General features: G+C 48.9%; 1 protein-coding gene across 1 annotated transcript in view; it reads left to right on the top strand.

The window, feature by feature from the left end:
• WDR88 (WD repeat domain 88) overlaps positions 1–18,111 on the top strand; it is a 305,494-nt gene that overhangs the window by 266,523 nt on the left and 20,860 nt on the right. The window contains exons 7-9 of the mRNA XM_086946455.1: positions 10,656–10,840; positions 17,048–17,130; positions 17,875–17,943. Coding sequence (XP_086802581.1) covers positions 10,656–10,840; positions 17,048–17,130; positions 17,875–17,943 — 337 coding nt within the window. The remainder of the gene's footprint in view (positions 1–10,655; positions 10,841–17,047; positions 17,131–17,874; positions 17,944–18,111) is intronic.

Consider the following 18,111-nt stretch of genomic DNA (forward strand, 5'->3'; position numbering starts at 1 on the left):
TAGGAAGACTTTTTTATTTGTACCCCTAGGAAGGGTGAAGGGTCCCTCTGTGCTAGTGGTATTCTACCTCCTTTGAGGAGTCAGTCAGTTCAATGTTTGCGACCAAAAGTGTGACTGCAAACCATTGATACATAGGATTCTGAATTGTAATTTGGAAAAAATGCCCCCAATACTCAGTATGCCTTTCTAAGCCCATTTTGTGATTTGGTAAGAATTTACTTAATTGCAAAATGGGTTTAATACATACTGAAAAGCCATTAAGCTGTTGCATTTAGTGATCTGTAGGGTGTTGTGATGTAGAATGGCTTTGTACATCTGGCTCTCTGAGTTTTGTGCAGACCAAGTTCAAGTAGAGTAAGAAAGTCTTTAATGTACACTGGTTTTACGGTGATATGAAAATCGGTGTGTGGTAGGCATACTGGAGTTAACGTGATATACAAAACTGTGTGTACTGTACAGGTAGGCATCTCGATAATCAGAATATTTGTGCTTTAAAGACAGGTGTAAAAAATAGGTAAGACATCCTTTACTTTGTAGACAGTTGTTGATGTAAGAGGAAACCTCTTGTGTACTGTATGGGATGCAGTTAAGGTGATATGAGAAACATAGTTTACTTTACTGACTGGAGTTGAAGTGGTATAAGGCCCTGTGTAATATGAGGCATCCTGGACCTGTTCTATGCAGGGGGGTTGTATTTACAAAGCCTGAGCAACACAAAATGGCTGGCTTTGTGCATGTGAATTCCTAATGTGCAGTGTATTAAACTGAAATCTCAATTAGCAAAGGGCATTGGGAATTGGAATTTCCACATTGTGAGTCACTGAGAAAAGACGATGGACGTGCCTGCCTTTGCTAGACCATGCTTCATTTCAGCAGAAAGTAAAGATAGATTGGCTAATGACTGATGAGGTAAGGCCGTTCACTGTGGGAAGGCCATCTGCGGGCACAGATGGAGCAAATGGAGGTCCCATTAACTTCTGCATGCTCCCACTTACTGATGTCCCTTTCCTACTTTCATGCTTTTTGGACCATTGTCATCTTTGTTTCTTTGAGTGATAGGGATCGCTTCGCCAGTATTTTTGAAAAGTGAGTGTAGACATGGTGTCAACTGTCCTTCACAGGCCTGTATCCCTGCAGCTTCATCTTGTATTTGCAACCATTACAGAGCTGAATTCCACTTCAAGAGTATTAGGGCCAGATGTATGACCCTTTTTAGCAGTCACAAACAGGAAATCTGCACATTTGTGTCTGCTAAAAAGGGTGGTGGTATGTAGAAATCCTATTTTGCGAGTTGGTAACCAATTACTGATTTGCAGAATCTGGTTTTGCAAGTCACTATTAGCAAGGGGCGTGCCAAGGGCGTTCATTCATATTAGCTAGTCACACTGATATGTGCAATTGATTTGTGACCGCAATCGTGGTTGTAAAACACTCGCAGTTTACCGCCTGCTTGAAGTAGGTGGTAAACCACTTGCAAATGGGAAGGGGCCCCCAGGGGACTCCTTCCCCTTTGTGAATGGATGCAAACATATTTTTAGGAGCAGGCAGTGGTCCCACTGACCACTGCCTACTCTTAAAAAATGAAACAGAAACGTTTCATTTTTCTTTTTTAAATGCATCCCGTTTCCCTTTAAGGAAAACAGGCTGCTTAAAAAAAAAATGCTTTTTTTAAAAAGCACCATCGAGGCAGGAGGAAGTTGAACGAGAGAGCTCCCGACTTTAAGTGTTTGAAATAACTTCGTGTGTTTCGGTTGGAATATTAATCTTCCAACTCATATGCAGGATTGATTCAAGCAATCAATCTTGGGAAGACATTTTTGCCCATTTAGGCCTTACGACCACCGGCTGGTGGTTATTGATATATTTGTGCAACTGGTCCTGATGATGGTCCTATGGAATTGATTAACCGAAGAAGGACCGAAACGTCGACGCCCGACACCGCTTTGCTTATAATGATATAATTTTTTTTTTATTTTTTTTTTAAACACCTTTATTGACATTGTTCAAATCATACACAGCTTCCCGCCTACAACCCACTCGGGCCGGCGATGCAACACTGATGGACGTAGTCGAGCACCAGGTAAGGCTCTGTACACAGCTTGATGCCGTCAACCCGGGGGTACGGCAGCGTACAATCTCAGCACAACAAACCAGCTAATCATGAGTTTCCACCGGGGCCGTCGCCGTCCACCTGCCAATGTACCCTGGAGACTTAGGGAGTAGGACACATAGGGCGGGTGCTGCAAAGTCAGAACTGTAGGTGTATTTTGATTTTAATAAGGCCCCCAAACTCCCAAAGAGAATTCCCCCCCCTCCCCCACCCCCCCCTGTCCAACTTGCCCGTCACCCCACTCGATGGTAACCAACCCATGTCTGGGCCGTGTCATAGCTCCCCTCTAGTTCCCAGATGCGACTCCCCCGGAGTGTTTCGGGTGAGGTCCATACCCTTCCCCCCTTCACAGCCTGATTCCACCACTCGTCACTTGCCTTGTGACAGCCGGGCATCAATACTCCACCCGGCCATCCTATCAGTCTCGTCAGGCATCATCACATTATGCATCCACCTGTTCGCTACTCTGCGTGTCCGCTCCCTCCTCTCTAGTATATCTAAAAGTGTTATATAAGCCCCAAAAGTTTTTAGGTCTACTGGTGGGGGGGAGGAGCTCGCTGTAGTGTTCGGCTTGCGTGCAACAGTACACCATGTCCCTGGCCTACCGTTGTTTGGTCGGGGTCGGCCCTCTCATCCAACACTGTGCCACCGTAAGTCTCGCCAGCAACAATCCCATATCCGTCAAACGCCTATACGCCACTGGAAGAGGTCTCGAGTAGACCAACAGTGCCAAAGCCGGATCGACCGGGAGTTCATGCTCTAGTACTTCACTGAGTTCCGAGAAGACCGCAACCCAGAACTCTTGAATCTTGCGGCAACTCCATGCCATATGTAGGAAGTCCGCCACAGGGGCGTGACAGCGTTCACATTCCGGAGACTGACGGAGGCCGTATCGGTGGAGCCGTGCAGGAGTGTAATATACTCGCTGCAGGAATTTAAAGTGTATCAGCCTGTGCCGCCCATTCAGAGACACTTTTTTGGTGTTGCTACAGCAGTATGTCCACATTGCGTCATCGATCTCCACTTCTAGATCCCTCTGCCACGCCAATCAGGCTTTGGAGGGTTCCTGTGCCCTGTGTGAAATAATGCTCTTGTACAAATGTGTCATCAAATGCCGCGGGGAGGGGTGGGCTATGACGTAGGAAAGTTCCGGGATGTCAGGCGGTTCTGTCATGTCCGGTCCCAGGGCTTCCTTCAAGGCTCCTCGAAGCCTGTGAAATTGGAATCGCTGCAGCAGTGTCGGGTGCTCCACCTCTAGGGCCACCTGGTCCCATGTTTTGGCCTTTCCGTCCGCGAACAATGCGCCCGCTGTCTTTATCCCGAGGTCATGTAGCGCACGAATTACATTCCTGTCCTCGATGGGGGCTAGCCACTGCAACCACTCCACCGCCATCGCGGGGGAATATAACAGTACTTCCTCCCTAGCCTTCAACAACTCGTTCCAAGCATGTTTCGTGGCTATTATCGAGTCCAGGATGCCCGCTCGGCGGTCTGCTGGTGTGCAGACCGTGGCCGGGAGCGGAAGAGGGTCCGCAAATAGTCGCTCCATCCGAACGTGCGGGATGTTCCCGTCTCCATGTATCCACGTATGTAAGTGAGCGGCCTGGGCCACCCTGTAGTACCGTTCCAGATCAGGTGCGCCGAGACCACCCAATTCATACGGAAGTGTGAGGGTGTCCCATCGCACACGCGGCTGTTTACCTCCCCAGGCCAATCGCGTCATAAGTGTCGTCACATTCCGGAAGAAGGTGCGTGAGAGTATTATGGGCAGGGTGGCAAATAAGAACAAGAATCTCGGGAGAATCACCATTTTCATGACGGCCACGCGGCCCATCAGGGAAAGCGGGAGCCTGATCCAGCGTTCCACATCGTCCTCACACTTACTAAAGGCCACCCCGTAGTTTTCATTGAAGAGTACTTCCGGGTCTGTATGGATCATCACACCCAGGTAGCGTACCGGGTCCATGGTCCAGTTCAGCGGGTAGTCCATGTCAAAGCAGACCGTCACTGGGGTCAGGGGGAACACCGCAGATTTCTCCCAGTTCACCTTCAAACCTGAGAGGGCGCCAAAGCGCACCACCTCTCTGAGAACTGGGGCGAGGTTCGATTCCGGGTTCCGAACGTACAGCAATGTGTCGTCAGCGTACGTCGAGATGACTATTTTGTAGGACGGAAAGCTCACCCCCCGGTGCCAGTGGTATTCGCGCAGAGCACACGCCAGTGGTTCCGCCACCAGGGCGGACAGCAGGGGGGACAGAGGACATCCCTGTCTCGTCCCTCTGCTAATGTGAAAGGGCAGCGAAACACGATCTCCCATTCTTACCCTGGCTACCGGTTTCCAATACAGTGCGCCAATCATCTGTAAAAACTGCTCTCCCAGCCCCATGCGACGGAGGACCCGTATCATGAATGGCCACTCGACAGAGTCGAACGCCTTCTCCATGTCCAGGAAGATGGCCACCGCCTTCGCGTCTTGACGGACGTGTTGCATCGTACCGAGCACCGTTCGTATATTGTAGGACAGGTTCCGTCCCGGGACGAAGCCGGCCTGTTCCGGGGCTACTTTCTCCGGTGCAATGAGGGATAACCGGGCGGCCAGAACTTTGGCGTAAAGTTTCGCATCGACATTTAAGAGGGATATTGGCCTGTACGAGCTACAAAGATTAGTGGGTCTGTCCGGCTTCAGAATGGTAACCAATTGGGCTTCCCTCAACGTTTCCGGCATACTGCCCTCCTCCCCCATCTGATCAAATAAGGACAGCAAGTGTGGAATGAGTTTGTCCTTGAAAGCTTTGTAAAACCCTACAGTCAGGCCATCGACGCCGGGAGCACTGTGGGTCCGCATGGAAGCTAGGGCCTCAGAGACTTTGTCCGCATGGATGGGTGCCATGAGGAACTTCCTGTCCGACTGCGCTAGAAAGGGCAATTGCATATGTTCTAGATAGTCGTCCATGTCCGTCTCCAAATCTCTGGATTTGGTAGCGTACAAGTCAGAGTAGTAGTCATGGAAAGCAGATATAATGTCCTGGTCCGATGTGGCCGTGGACCCTCCCGGGGTATCCAGCCCTGTCAGCTTGGGGGCGCCTTTTTCTTCGCGCAGTATTTTAGCCAGAAGCGAGCTGGGGCGCTCAGCCTCCCCGTAAGTCCTTGCCGAGGCATATTTCCCCATGAAATAGACCTCCCTATCCGCCTCCTCATTAAATTCTGAGACCAGAGCCCGTATGGCGTCAGCCACCGTGGGATCCGGGTCCGACAGAAGCTGCGCTTCCAGAACGGCTAGCTGAGATTCAAGGGCATGAAGCCTCTGTCGAATGGCCTTCAGAACGCTGGAGTGTTTGGCCATGACTATCCCACGGATAAAAACCTTGAATGCCTCCCAGACAGTGAAGAAGTCCTCCACGGAGCCTAAGTTCTTCTCAAAGAAGAGGTCAATCTCTTCCGCCACCTCCCCTCGGAACGTGTCATCCAGCAGGGCATACGGCGGGAATCGCCAGGTAAATGGGGGGATCCCGCGCCTCGGCGCCTCTAGAGCTAACAGTATTGGCGAGTGATCGGACAGAGTCCGCGCGAGCCCGGTGCACTCAACAATTTGATTAATGATGGAATGAGAGGCCAGCGAATAGTCGATTCTAGTGTGGATGTCATGAAAGGAAGAGTAATGTGTGTACCCACCCCTGCCCTGATTCCGAGACCTCCACGCATCAACCATATCTAGGGTCAACAGCTCAGCTGTAAGAGCCACCGCTGCCGCAGCAGGCTTCCACGTGGGGCCCGAGGACCTATCTAATCTGGGGTCTAGTACCAGGTTAAAGTCCCCCCCCAGAGCATAGGTGTTGAGACGTACTGCCTACAACTGTGGGCTAGCCGGGTATAAAAGTCCGGTTGTCGTAGTTCGGACCATACACGTTAACTACTGTTAGGGCATGACCCTTCCCCTCGCATCGTGATATGAGATAACGGCCTTCGGGGTCTGCTGTGATCGGTCGTAGGACCAGTTTAGAGCGAGGGTTTACCCACGTCAGTACTCCCCTAGAATGTGTAGTGTAGCCCGTGGCCGTGGAGTTACCCAATAGGCCCCTGCGTTGTAGCATCTTGCTCGTGAGAGGTAGATGTGTCTCCTGAATTAAGGCAAGATCGATGTGGTGTCTTTGCAAGTAGTGGAGTACCTTCTTCACCTTTCTGTGGTCATTAAGGCCCCTCACATTCCAGGTTAACACTCTAAGGGTATCAGCAGAGGAGGCCGAGGCCGCTACCTGTGTATCCGCCATTGGAGTCGACATAGGACAACATTACAGTACATTTCAGCCATATCGCCAACATTCCCCGAATTTTCTGAGTGGTGCAACGAACAATTCCATGGACAGTCCCCTCCCCCTCATACTCCCCCCCCCCCCAGCACTCCCAAACACAGCAACCCCCAACGAGGCAAACCCATGTTTTCACCCATACCAAAACATACCAACCTCCCACCCACAGCAGACCCACCCCAACCTGGTCCGACAGCATCGCCCCCACCCCACACCCCGACAGACCCACCCCAACAAGGGTCATCAACCAAAACAGCATGCTAAACGCGCAGGGCAGCAAAGAGCCGAGTGACATAGTCTCCACCCACATCTCAGATCGCTCGTGTGGCCTTCCACTCGCTCCCGCCGCGCACAAAGCCCAGGGGATACGCAGCCGTCAGAACCATAAAGAATGCACATTACTCGCCACGTCCCATCAAATCCTGCACACCATTACCAGGTCCGGGTCCACCGCCATCAGGGGACCAACAACAAGACTCCCCCGCCAGGCCCCAACGCGCACCCAGGGCAGAAAAATAAACACACAACCCTCCTTCAAGGTGGACTCCCCCGTCCCGCCCAACCCTCCGCAAAACCACTTATCTGTGCTATCAGCAATGTCCGCATGTGTCCTCGAGCTCCCCAGCATTCCCACAGAAAGAGGAAACAGCATGTCACTGTCCCGGAGTCTCCGCCCCGGAGACCTAGAATCCCAGCCATCAGAGACAATGTTCAGTCCTGTTCTTCCAGTCGGCTGCAGGCTTCTTCGCCCTCGGGCGACTTTTCTGAGTTAGATTTCTGTTCCTTCGCCCACCTCTTCATCGCCTGCTGTAGGGCCTTGGGATCAGTGAAAATATGCGAGTGGCCTCCCTTATTGACACGAAGTTTGGCTGGGTACAGTAAGGCATAGTCCAGGCCCATCTCCCGGAGACTCTTCTTGTGGGGGATGAACTGCTTTCGCTCCTCCTGGACTTTTGCTGTGAAGTCCGGATACAGTGAGATGGCGGACCCCTCATACTGCAGGTGTTGCTTGGCTCTCGCCAGACGGAGCGCAGTGTCTCTATCCCTGTAGTTGAGGAGTTTCGCTATAATAGGGCGTGGTGGTGCACCAGGTTGCGGCCGCGGGGCCAGGGACCTGTGGGCCCTCTCAACCGTGAACATGGCCGAGAACACTCCATCCCCTAACAGTTTTGTGAGGAGATCTTCCACAAAGCGTTCCATGGGTCCAGTGGAGGTGCTCTCCGGAAGGCCCGTGATGCGTAAGTTGCAGCGTCGCGAGCGCGCCTCCAAATCCTCCGTCTTATCGCTCAGGCCTGCATCAATCTTTCCATTCTTTTCTGTGCTGTGTCCAGGTCCGTTTGCGCCTCCTCAACCTCCGTCATCCGCCTTTCCGCCATGTCGTGTCTCTCTGCGTGTTTGTCGAGCCGCTCCGCCATCCGGTCCATCCTATACGACATGGCGTCAATCTTGGACCCCAGGGCCGAGATGCTAGTCTGTATTCCTTGTTCCATGGACAGTAACATGGTTTTTATGTCGGAGTCTCCGCCCGAGCCTACTCTGTATGCGTCGTGGGGCCGTCTTCCGTGGCCAGGCTCTGTTGGAGCAGCCGCTTCTGAGAGAAGGGCAGCTTGCTCTGTGTCCTGTCCCCCTTGCCCATCGTCTCTCAGCGATCGTGTGCGGAGCGCCACAGAGCGTGGGGGCCCCCGAGTCAGTGTTCGGCGCAATGTAGTGGAGGGTCGTGGCACAGGCGTCAGCCTCCGGAACCCCAAGCCGCCGTCCGTGTGAGTAAAAAAACAGGCCCACTCTTCCCCTGCTACTCCTCGTGGCACAACTCAATCCACTAGTCAGCGCCCCCTGGCCCACGACCCCCGTGGAGCGGCCCGGTGGCCCAAGGCCCAGCGTGATCCGACTGGGAGGCGGGGGGGGGGGAAGAAGAGGCGGGCCCCAAGCGCCGCCGAGCCGGTCGGGGATCCCCTGTGCGCTCTGTCCCGGGGGGGCCCTCCGTCTCTTGGGCGCACCGGCTCAGCAGACTCCAATGGGCTTCAGAGCCATATTGCACAGCACTCGTGGCTCCAGGGAATGGCGTGGTCCGGACCAGGGGGGGCCGGTCTCCTCGTCCCACAGGACTGCCCCAGCTGAGCCTCTCAGTGCAGGGGCCTCTCAATGCGTGTGTAAAGCTTATGCACATTTTATAAACTCTTCTCTTGCCTTACCGCAAGTCTGCAAGTGCTCTCGCATACCACACGCCTCCGCAGTTCCAAGGGGGGGAGGGAGGGACTCCTCGTTTCTCCGTTTCCCCGTGCCGGTCCCCCGCTCGGAGGCAGTCCACAGGGGTCCCGTCTCGGCGTGGCAGAGCACCCCAGCCGCAGTAGAGGGTCGCGGTCTGCCCAGCTTGTGTACCTCGGATGGGCGAGGGGGGAGGGGCACCGGACCGGCAACAGACGGAGTCCTGGGCCACACGTTGCGTGACGCCAGCCGGGCAGTGAGCACACTGGAGACCGCTGCTTGCGGCCTGGTCCCTCGTCGATACGGGCTCCGACACGCCCAGCCGAGCCTCCCATTTCCCAGCGCCGCCGGAGCTACCGCCGAGTGCCCACAGGTCAGAGAGGTGGCGGGGGACTAAGGTCGGCGAGATTTCGCTGCTACTGAAGGATTTTGAAGGATAAGCGGGGCTGTGCACGGCGGAGCTGTGGATCTAAGCCGCCATTCCTCTTGCCGGCTAGCTCCGCCCCCCTATAATGATATAATTCTTTTGTCAACAAAGAACGTATTACATTGAGAAGTTCTTTTGTACATGGTATTTTGTTTTATCCATGTAAATAGCATAAGGTGTTATATGCTACTGAAATCAATCAACTATGGTAGTACTTATGTTGCCACGCCTGAATTTTGATAAAATATTCTAACAAAAAACTGTTGAAAAATAAACAAACAGTAATATACTGTACTTACCTTGCTTCTGGTGAATGCTTGATCACTCATAGTGACAGTATCAACTAATGAAGATTGTGTAAAAAGCAGTCACAGACATGGCCGTCTTCTGACCCCAGGAGGCCACCATCCCTGTGAGTGCTGACCATTTCCAATTGGTTACAAAATTGTGACCTGCCTCATGAATTTTGATGAGGTAGGTAATTTGCAACCCCATTAGGAATCGCAAATAATGTTGAAGACACTGTTGTATATTCCATTTTGTGAGTCACAAATTGCAAGTCACAAAATGTTGCAATTTGTGACTCATAAAATGGAAAGGGCGTACATCTGGTGGAAGATGTGCTGCTCATTTCACAAGGACCATTTGTGAAGCTGTGGATTAGTACGACCTGCAATGTGCCAAGAATAGGCTGTGTTGCAAAGCTGTGCAACAGTGTTGTGATGACCCACTTATTGCAGCACTATGCCTCCCTCCCTGTAAGCTGAGAAGACTAGAGTTCAGGTGGGTATACAGCATCTTTTGCACTATCCAGACTGGGTAAACTTAATACAAGTAACTGTGTCCCCTTGTTTAGCGTGCAGCTGAGGGATAAAATGTGCAGTAATTGATTTACCACACACATTTTCACAATTTTAAAGATTTTTGTTGTGACAAATCCTGTTTGGGTTCCGGAGTAGAGTGCTAGCTGCCAAAACGTACTTTAACACCTCAACAGGGGTAGCAAGCGCTATATAAATGCAAACCCTTCCCTTGTCTATCCCTCCACTATCCTTTTCAACCCAAATAACAAACCAACTTGTCTAAAATTGAAAATAATTTGATATTTTCCTGTAGTAATTCACCACTATTTCTTTTTGGGTCCAGGGGTAGCGTGCTACTCGCCGAAAAAAAGCATTTTGACGCCTCGTCAGGGGTAGTAAACGCTATATAACTCCAATTACAATGACAAACTGTGCTTCATAGTTATTCATAGAAATCCTATTGCAGTAAACAACAGCAAAAAGCCTGAGGCAAAAAAGAAGTGGGAAAGAGTAGCACACTCGAGTTGTGTCCTTTTTACCACTATCCGAATGGTTTAAGCTGTGAATTCAATAGTGTTTAAATGCAGTTATCACTGCTGGGCAGTGCAGCTGTTTTTAGTGTAGTTTTTAATGCCTACTTGTGTAAACTGTGCAGTTTAGAGTTAGGGAGATAACAAAAACGTTGTGTACTGCAGCCTGTGGTTAAGGTGATGTAAGTTGCCTTGTGACCTATGAAAACGGGAGCTGAGGTATGTTAGAAACCTTGTTTACAATGTAGACTTCAATTTCCTTTTTCATTGCAGGGGACACGACAACATCATATCAGACTGCTGCTTTAGCGGAAATGGGCGCCTACTGTGCACAGCCTCCTGGGACAAAACCTTGAAGTCCTGGGACGTCAAGACCGGGGCCTTCCGCTCCTGTGGGCCGAGAGTTTTCAGCAAAGCGCACGAGGGCTCAGTCAGCGCATGCGCGTTCTCTCAAGATGGTAATTTATCTAATGCTGTCACAAGCAGAAGGGGTGACAGGTGATGCCAGGTGACAGCGCCGCTTTGGGGTGTTAAAGAGGTGCTACACTGCAATTGTTATATTGCATTCTCATTAGATGAATTCAGGGCAGCACAGTGATTTAAATGGAAAAAAATAGTGCTGGTACTCCCCAAAAGGAGCGATGGACTGGGGGTGGAGTGTGGGCGGGAATAGGGGCGGAGCCAGAGGCAGGGCTAGGTTTTCAATCTTTCCAAACGTTATATGCAAGAAATCCAAGTTCATTGTGAAAAAATCGGAAGTATCTGCCCAATGGTTATAGCCCTAATAATTAGTTATAAAGCATTTACTAATAATGGCATGTTCAAAACTGTCTCTGAATGTTGCCATCAAAACTTTGCATGCTGGAATTATTAGAAACCCTTACTTATGAGAAAGGGGAACTATGAGTCCCAAAGAATTACCCAAAAAAATCTAGAACTGTCTGAAAGTGTAAGGCATTCAATGGAGCTGCCTGTCTCATTCGGATTATGTATGGTTTCCCATACGAACCAAGGGATTTAAATGCACCAAACCAAACAAAATTGTGTTGCCTTTAAGGTGTTTTTTTGTTTGAGGGTAATCATACAAGGGGCAGCAAGGGACACCGAGAAGGACAGAATGGCGCGGGCTTCAGATTGGCGCTGTTGTTAGAAAGGCCACCAACTAAAATACTCTGTATCATGGGCAACCCGCCTCAAACCCCATGGCACAGGCTTCCTAGCCATCCTGGCAGGCCATGTCAAAACACCTGGGCATCTGCCACAAGAATTGACTTGCCCAGTTGTGTTAGTGCACACTGTCGGCTGAAAGCTTCGCAGCCCCTGGGGCATTCAGGGAAGTGTGAAAGACACCAGATGAGAACACAGACGAGCCACATTTGCAAAAACATGCACCCCCACCCTTGTGTTCTACTGAGGTAAGTCTGTCAAAATGGAGACCACTGGGGCTCATTCAGTTTTTGGCCTCTCTGCTAAGATTGCTACAATGGTGCCGGTCACCAAAGAGGCCACTCAACTGTATACAACTGGACGCAAAACCACCAATGTTTAGGTAACTTTTTTCTGCCCTGATAAAAATTCAGCCTTTCAGCATTATACAGGTTACTAAAGAGGGTATAAAAGTTTCAAGAGAAACTCCTCACACCTTTGCTGACCTTTTTTACCGGACACATGAAACAAGCCGTCTCAGAGCACCATTTACATTCAGTTTGAGGAAACAAGTCCTCTGCCCAAGATTACAGTTTAAGTGTTCTAGCTACGAATAATACAACCTGAAAACTATGCTTTTGGCAGAAAAGTGCCTCCTGCCCTCTTCTCTTCCGCACACCGAGCCCCCAGCATTTAGTAATTGAAGGACGTCTATTGTCTCATGAGTTTAATGGGGTTGCGGAGGGTGTGGGGTGTCTACTCAATTGCCTTTTAAACCCAAAAGTCTACTGTATGGGCTTGACACAAGACCTCTGAGCTCTTGATAAAGCATCCTGGCTGCCCCTTCGTTCTGCCTCTGCCCCGGCACCTCCTAATTGAATGTAAATGAAAATGTGGGTGTACTTGTAAAGCGCACTGCGACTCCATGGAGTATCCTGGCGCTGAAGACCGCTGGGGAACCCATCCTGGTTTTTTTCCCTGTGAGATGGTCCCTTTCTGGGTATCTCCAAGGTGAAACCAGGCATCCCCGGCGTCTGTGAGGGACCGTTGTAGAGATGAGGCAAGCTAATGCCCAGAGTTGCCGAGTGTGTTCCCTGGTTAGAGTAGACACCGAGGCGAGAATTATCGAGTCAGTTTTGACCCTGGTCCACAACCCTGCCGTGTCGGGAATTGAACCCTGGCCCCGGGCCGTTCTCTGCTTACGGGTCTGCCGCCTCTAACCAGTGAGCCACACCACTCCACACTCCACTCCACGCACTGAAGATCTATTTGAAAAGACAACAACAGTAGCACTTGCGGGCCTTCTTGTAGTTTAAATGCACCAAACCAAACAAAATTGTGTTGCCTTTTAAGGTGTTTTTTTGTTTGAGGGTAATCTTACAAGTGGCAGCAAGGGTGGGGATTTACATGCAAGTAAAAATCCTTAATTTAAATTGTTGATCAACTAATATTTTCAGTCATTTAAAACAATGGCATGCTAAAAAGCTGTACTGTTTAAAGAATGCGCCCCACATCCTCGTCTATTAGTTTTATGATGGACTCTAAACTCCCACTGTGCAGGATCAAAGGGTAGGCCAAACACCCTGCCACCTCACCGCTGCTGGAAGAGTTGCAGAGAAGCACAGCAAGATTGCTGTGTCCAGGTGACAAGAGCTGCTGTTCTGGCGCTCCTGTGCAACTCAGCTCAAGATTGCCGAATCAGAGCAGGTCATCTGAAAAGTGCTGCCGAGGCAGGAGAAAATGAGGAGTTATTTTTAAAAAAAATGACAATTCATAAATAAACTCTATTTATGAATTGTCATTTTAAAAAAAATAATAATAACTTTTCTATTTTCTCAACCAGTTGTGCTGAATGAGTTTTGATATATCATTGGCTCCGAAGCATTTATTCATGTCACCCCCTCCCCTTCTCCCTTTGGATCTCGTTGACGGGACCATATTAATATACCCTGGCAGGGTAGTTCTCGTTTTCTATTATACTGTTCTTCCCCCCTTTTTCCTGCCAGCATCCAAAAAAAGGAACCCCTTGGGGAACCCCCTTCTATTTTGTTGCAGGAAAGCAGTTTAGTTTGATACAAAAGTCTTCAGGGGGCTCACTAGCCAACGGGCAAGGAACCAGGAAGACGCGTCGAGCTAAAATGCAAGAGCGGGCCCCACGCGGCACTCGTGGAGTGTGGAGGGCTGAGCTTCGGTGCAAATGGCGCTCGGGTCTGGGGCTTCTTGTACCCCAATGCACAACTGCGAGGGTACCTCAGTAGTTGAGCTGTTAGCAAAATGAAGGATGTCCAGGGTGTCCGTTCCCACGTCTCTCGTGTCCCCCACGGGTCTCAGCTTTGCTGTGGATGTGGGTTGGAGTTAGAGAAGCCTGAGAGTCCAGTTCCTGTGTCGCTGAGTCTTCGGGTTCTGGCGGGAGCGTCAACAAAGCAGACCGGCAAGTTGCTGGTGGTGCCTTTTTGCATAGGGTGGTCACTCCTTGACCACAAGGGAGATGTCTTCCGTCTTCCAGTCAGAATAGAATGTCGAAGGTCCAAGAGTTCTGTATCAAAGTTTCTTTCCAGGATAATCTAAAGTCCTGGGGACACAGCTCCTATACTTATATTAAGCTAAGGGGCTGGATTTCCTGCCTAGGTCCCTCCTATGGGTGGACCTGAGAAGGGGGTGGTTACACCCCCTTTCGCTTTGTCCAGTTTTGCGCCAAAGCTGGGGCTGGAGTGCCCCAGCAACTGGTTTGAACTCGGTTATGCATGGAGCACCTTGTGTGCCCCAGGCAGTGTCTCAAAAAAGCATCTGCTGATGCAGCCCTCCCTGTCCCAATACACATCTGTCTGTCTGGGGAGGTGCTGGCAACTCCCTGGACAGGAAACCTATTGTCCAGGCCTCCCCTGCCGGAGTTTTGACACCTTACACGACATGTTTCGATAAAGCCAAACCAAAGTTAGCATTAACCGCGAGGATTATAATGCACTTAGGAGTATATGGTATGGCTATACCATAGAACAGCTATAAGGAGATGGTTCCGAAAGCTGCAGAGGGGCTCAGCTTATGCTAGGGCACCCTCTCACATAAAACCAAGCACTCTGCCTCCGGGATTGTCGAGGCCTACCATAGGAGTGAATTATAAGTGCATATGTGTCTATATATAAGTTAGATATAGGTATACTATATCTAAGTAAGGGGTGATTACACCACCTTACCCAAGCTGAGTGATCAGCCTGTGCTGTCAGTTTGGTGGGCCAGCCAGGGGTGGCATAATACATGCTGCAGCCCCTGGTAGGCCTTGGATGCACCTATGCCCTGGGTACCTAAGGTACACTATACAGGGGCTCACAAAGGTGACCCAATACCGAATCTGGTATGTACCTAAAGTACATGGTATCAATTTAGAGAGAGATTAGCTGGGCTGTGGGTCTGATTAGCAGGCCCAACAGTAAAGTCGAAAAACCAGAAAATCATAGCAAAAAGTGGGGGTGAACATAGGAAGCAGACCCTACTCTCCTACAATTAGCACCCAGGTATTTGGGCCACAGAGGCGAAAGAAAGAATCATTATCTTTTATTTATTGCTTTTTGCAGAAACATATGTTCTGTTATGGTGCCATTCACGTGCAGCATTTCATATTCTTCTGTGGCTCTGAGTTTTCATCGATTTTTCTATTTTATCTTTTAATAAACTCTGATAATGTGTTTCTAAGGGTTTCCTGAATCTTTTGGAGGTGTAAACCTCCTCTTTATTGGCTGGTGGGGACGGGAAAGCTTTCATGCACAATGAGTGCTTATTGTGGCAATTTCTATACTGCGTAGGTGTTTGGTATCTAGTCCTCTATTTTCACTTCTGCTGAGGCTCTGAATTTTTAAGTGAATGGACCTGATTTAGAGTTTTGGGGATGGGGAGTACTCCATTGGGATGGCAGGATTACCTCCGCCATCTCGAGGGACCTACACCCGTGAATTTAGCGTGGTCCACTCGCCCTGCAGGCAAATGTGTAGGTTGAAAAGGACCGCCTTCCAAGGCGATTCCTGTCAATGTATAAAAAGTTTGAAGAACGTACTGTCAGACATGATGGCTGGGCGCCAAACTTTTAAAAGGTATTTTTTTTCTCCATAGTGTGAGTTTGTTTGAGGAAAACCCAGAAATTATGGCTCCAACAATCTGGTAATTTTCCTTCAGGGCATGGGGGTCATTATTTGTTTTCCTGCTCCTTATCGCCAGGTCTTTCCTGGCATTACAAATAGGTAAAAAAGCCTCTACACCATCCATCCTAAATGGGGTGGATGCTGTAAAGTCTTCTTCCAATGGCCTCTGCTCCGTGGGGCCGTCAAAGGAGGTATTTCATCTATGGAGCCTACAGATGGTCTGTCGGCAGAATACTGATGATCCACCCCACTCAAAATAGGGTGGGTGGACCAGGAGTTTGGTGGGCAGGGTATTCTGTTGCATTTACAACCACTCTGCTTCTAATCTCTATCTTTAGCTCCCTTTTATTCATTATCTTCCTCATTCTGTCTTTTTCCTCTATGTCTCTATCTTTCTCTCTTTACTTCAATATTTTGCTCATTCTTTCCCTTTCTCCTTGTTATGTCTCTCTTTTCTTGCAGTCTCTCTTTGTACTTTTTTGTTTCTCCTGCTATAGGGTTTGCAAGTAGGCTTCAAGCAGGCAGCAGTGAAATCTGCATGTGTGTCTCTCTCTTGAACATGGCGATCAGTGCATAAGTGTTCACCTAAGTACGTGGGTTAGGATCGCCCTGTGGCTTGCTTGACTTGCAACTGCATCACCTACATTTAATCTAGGCATTATCACGTACAGGAGCAGACTATGGTGGTCTACAGCTGGATTGACTTATTGCTTGATGGTATTAGAACTCAATGAAGACCCACAAACACAATGTGCGAACATATAACTGCCTTCTGCTGCATTTTTATGAACCTGCTCAGTGCAGAAGGGTGATTCTAGGTTGTTCTGTTTCCTCTCTGGTGTCGCCTGATGTGCTCAATTTGTGCCAGTGGTTGCGGATGTGGGCACCCGCCGTGTTTTGGTGCCTATGATTTAATTTTGATGGGCAATGGAAGAGAAAGATAGGAAAACAGTAACAAAGGGAGAGAGAGAAAGGCGTGAGGTGGAATCCACACAAGGCATCCTTGGTATTCGGAAACCCTGGCTTTTTTGACAGTGTTGGCAGCGGTCGGCTGAGAAATACTTTGGTTCCATCCACTTTTTGTTAACAAGTTAAACAACTGTATCTACCATATTGTTGTGAAGCGCTGGCGTGGTTCACAACTCATACAAATTGTGACATATACATATAAATAGTGGTACACTGTACAGATGTAATTCATTTTACAGCTTTATGTATTTACCTACAAGGTAGACCTCAACAGTCCAAATGGTCGTCCATTGGCATCCTCTTAATATCTACTTTTACACAAACATGCTGTCTTCTTCATAGCAGCCTGGAGACCAGTTTCTGTCGGAAAACTTGCAAAAGTAAGGAAATAAGTGGAATGCCTTTCTTGCCTTTCAGCCACCCTTCTCGTCTCTGGTGCCTATGACAAAACCATTGTCATCTGGAATGTGGACGCCGCATGTAAAAAAGTGACCTTGAAGGTACTGGGTTCGTAAAACATTCATGTATTTAATAGGTTCTGTTTTATGTACAGATAGGTTGGATGATGTTGTTTATTTGTGTATTTTATGACCGCAGTAGAATTCATGGTTGCAGGTAGACCATGGGCAAATAAGTGTAATGCATGTGTTTAAAATCATCAGAAAATAATACTCATGGTAACAACAGTAATTCTGGAGTGCTTTGCAGATACATCTGCTGTAGTTGCTATTATGTTGTAAAGAAAGTCACTGCCTGGCCGACCTGCAGTGATTGATGTTCATTTGATAGCGAAATGGCAATGTTCTTTTTCATAATGGTGCTCTTTATGACTATTGTTTTTTTCACAGTCGTTGATATATTTGTGTGTTCTACATCCTTCTCAATAAAATTTTTTTTTTATTGTTTTTATTCAGTTTTATTTGTTCACCTTTTACCTGGTTTCTTCGTTTCTTTTGTCTTTTTCTTCATTCTAAAATCCGTCTCATAATAGTAATGCTCCCATCGTGTATCTATTTAATCATTGTTGTATAGGTCTTTTTTTTACATGAAATACTCCCCCCCCCCCCCCAAAAAAAAAACTACTTTATCAGAACATCTGGCTTTGTGGTGACTTTCATTTCCCTAGCTTTTGCTATACAAGTTCCTTGATGAGAAGACAACCACTGGCATTGGCGATTGCTCAACATGTTTGCTGGTGACAATTTTGTATTTCTGTACCTTAATCCAGTTCACTTTCACTGCAGGGCCATGAAGATTGGGTGGAAGATATTGCATTGAGCAGTGACAAAAAATGGGTCCTTTCGGCATCGAAGGTAAAACCAAGCTTAAGCATTTGCAACAAACCCTGGTCCTGCTTGATGGTGTAAATGATGTATATTTTGAATCCAGCAGTAGAGGCAGTGGCGTAGCTACACCTTTTGCCACCCGTGGCGGTCCCTGATTTTGAGGGAGGGGGCAGGTGCTGGCGGCTATCCCTGCAT

The sequence above is a fragment of the Lissotriton vulgaris genome, chromosome 12 (genome assembly GCF_964263255.1).
Source record: "Lissotriton vulgaris chromosome 12, aLisVul1.2, whole genome shotgun sequence".
Lineage (NCBI taxonomy): Eukaryota > Metazoa > Chordata > Amphibia > Caudata > Salamandridae > Lissotriton > Lissotriton vulgaris.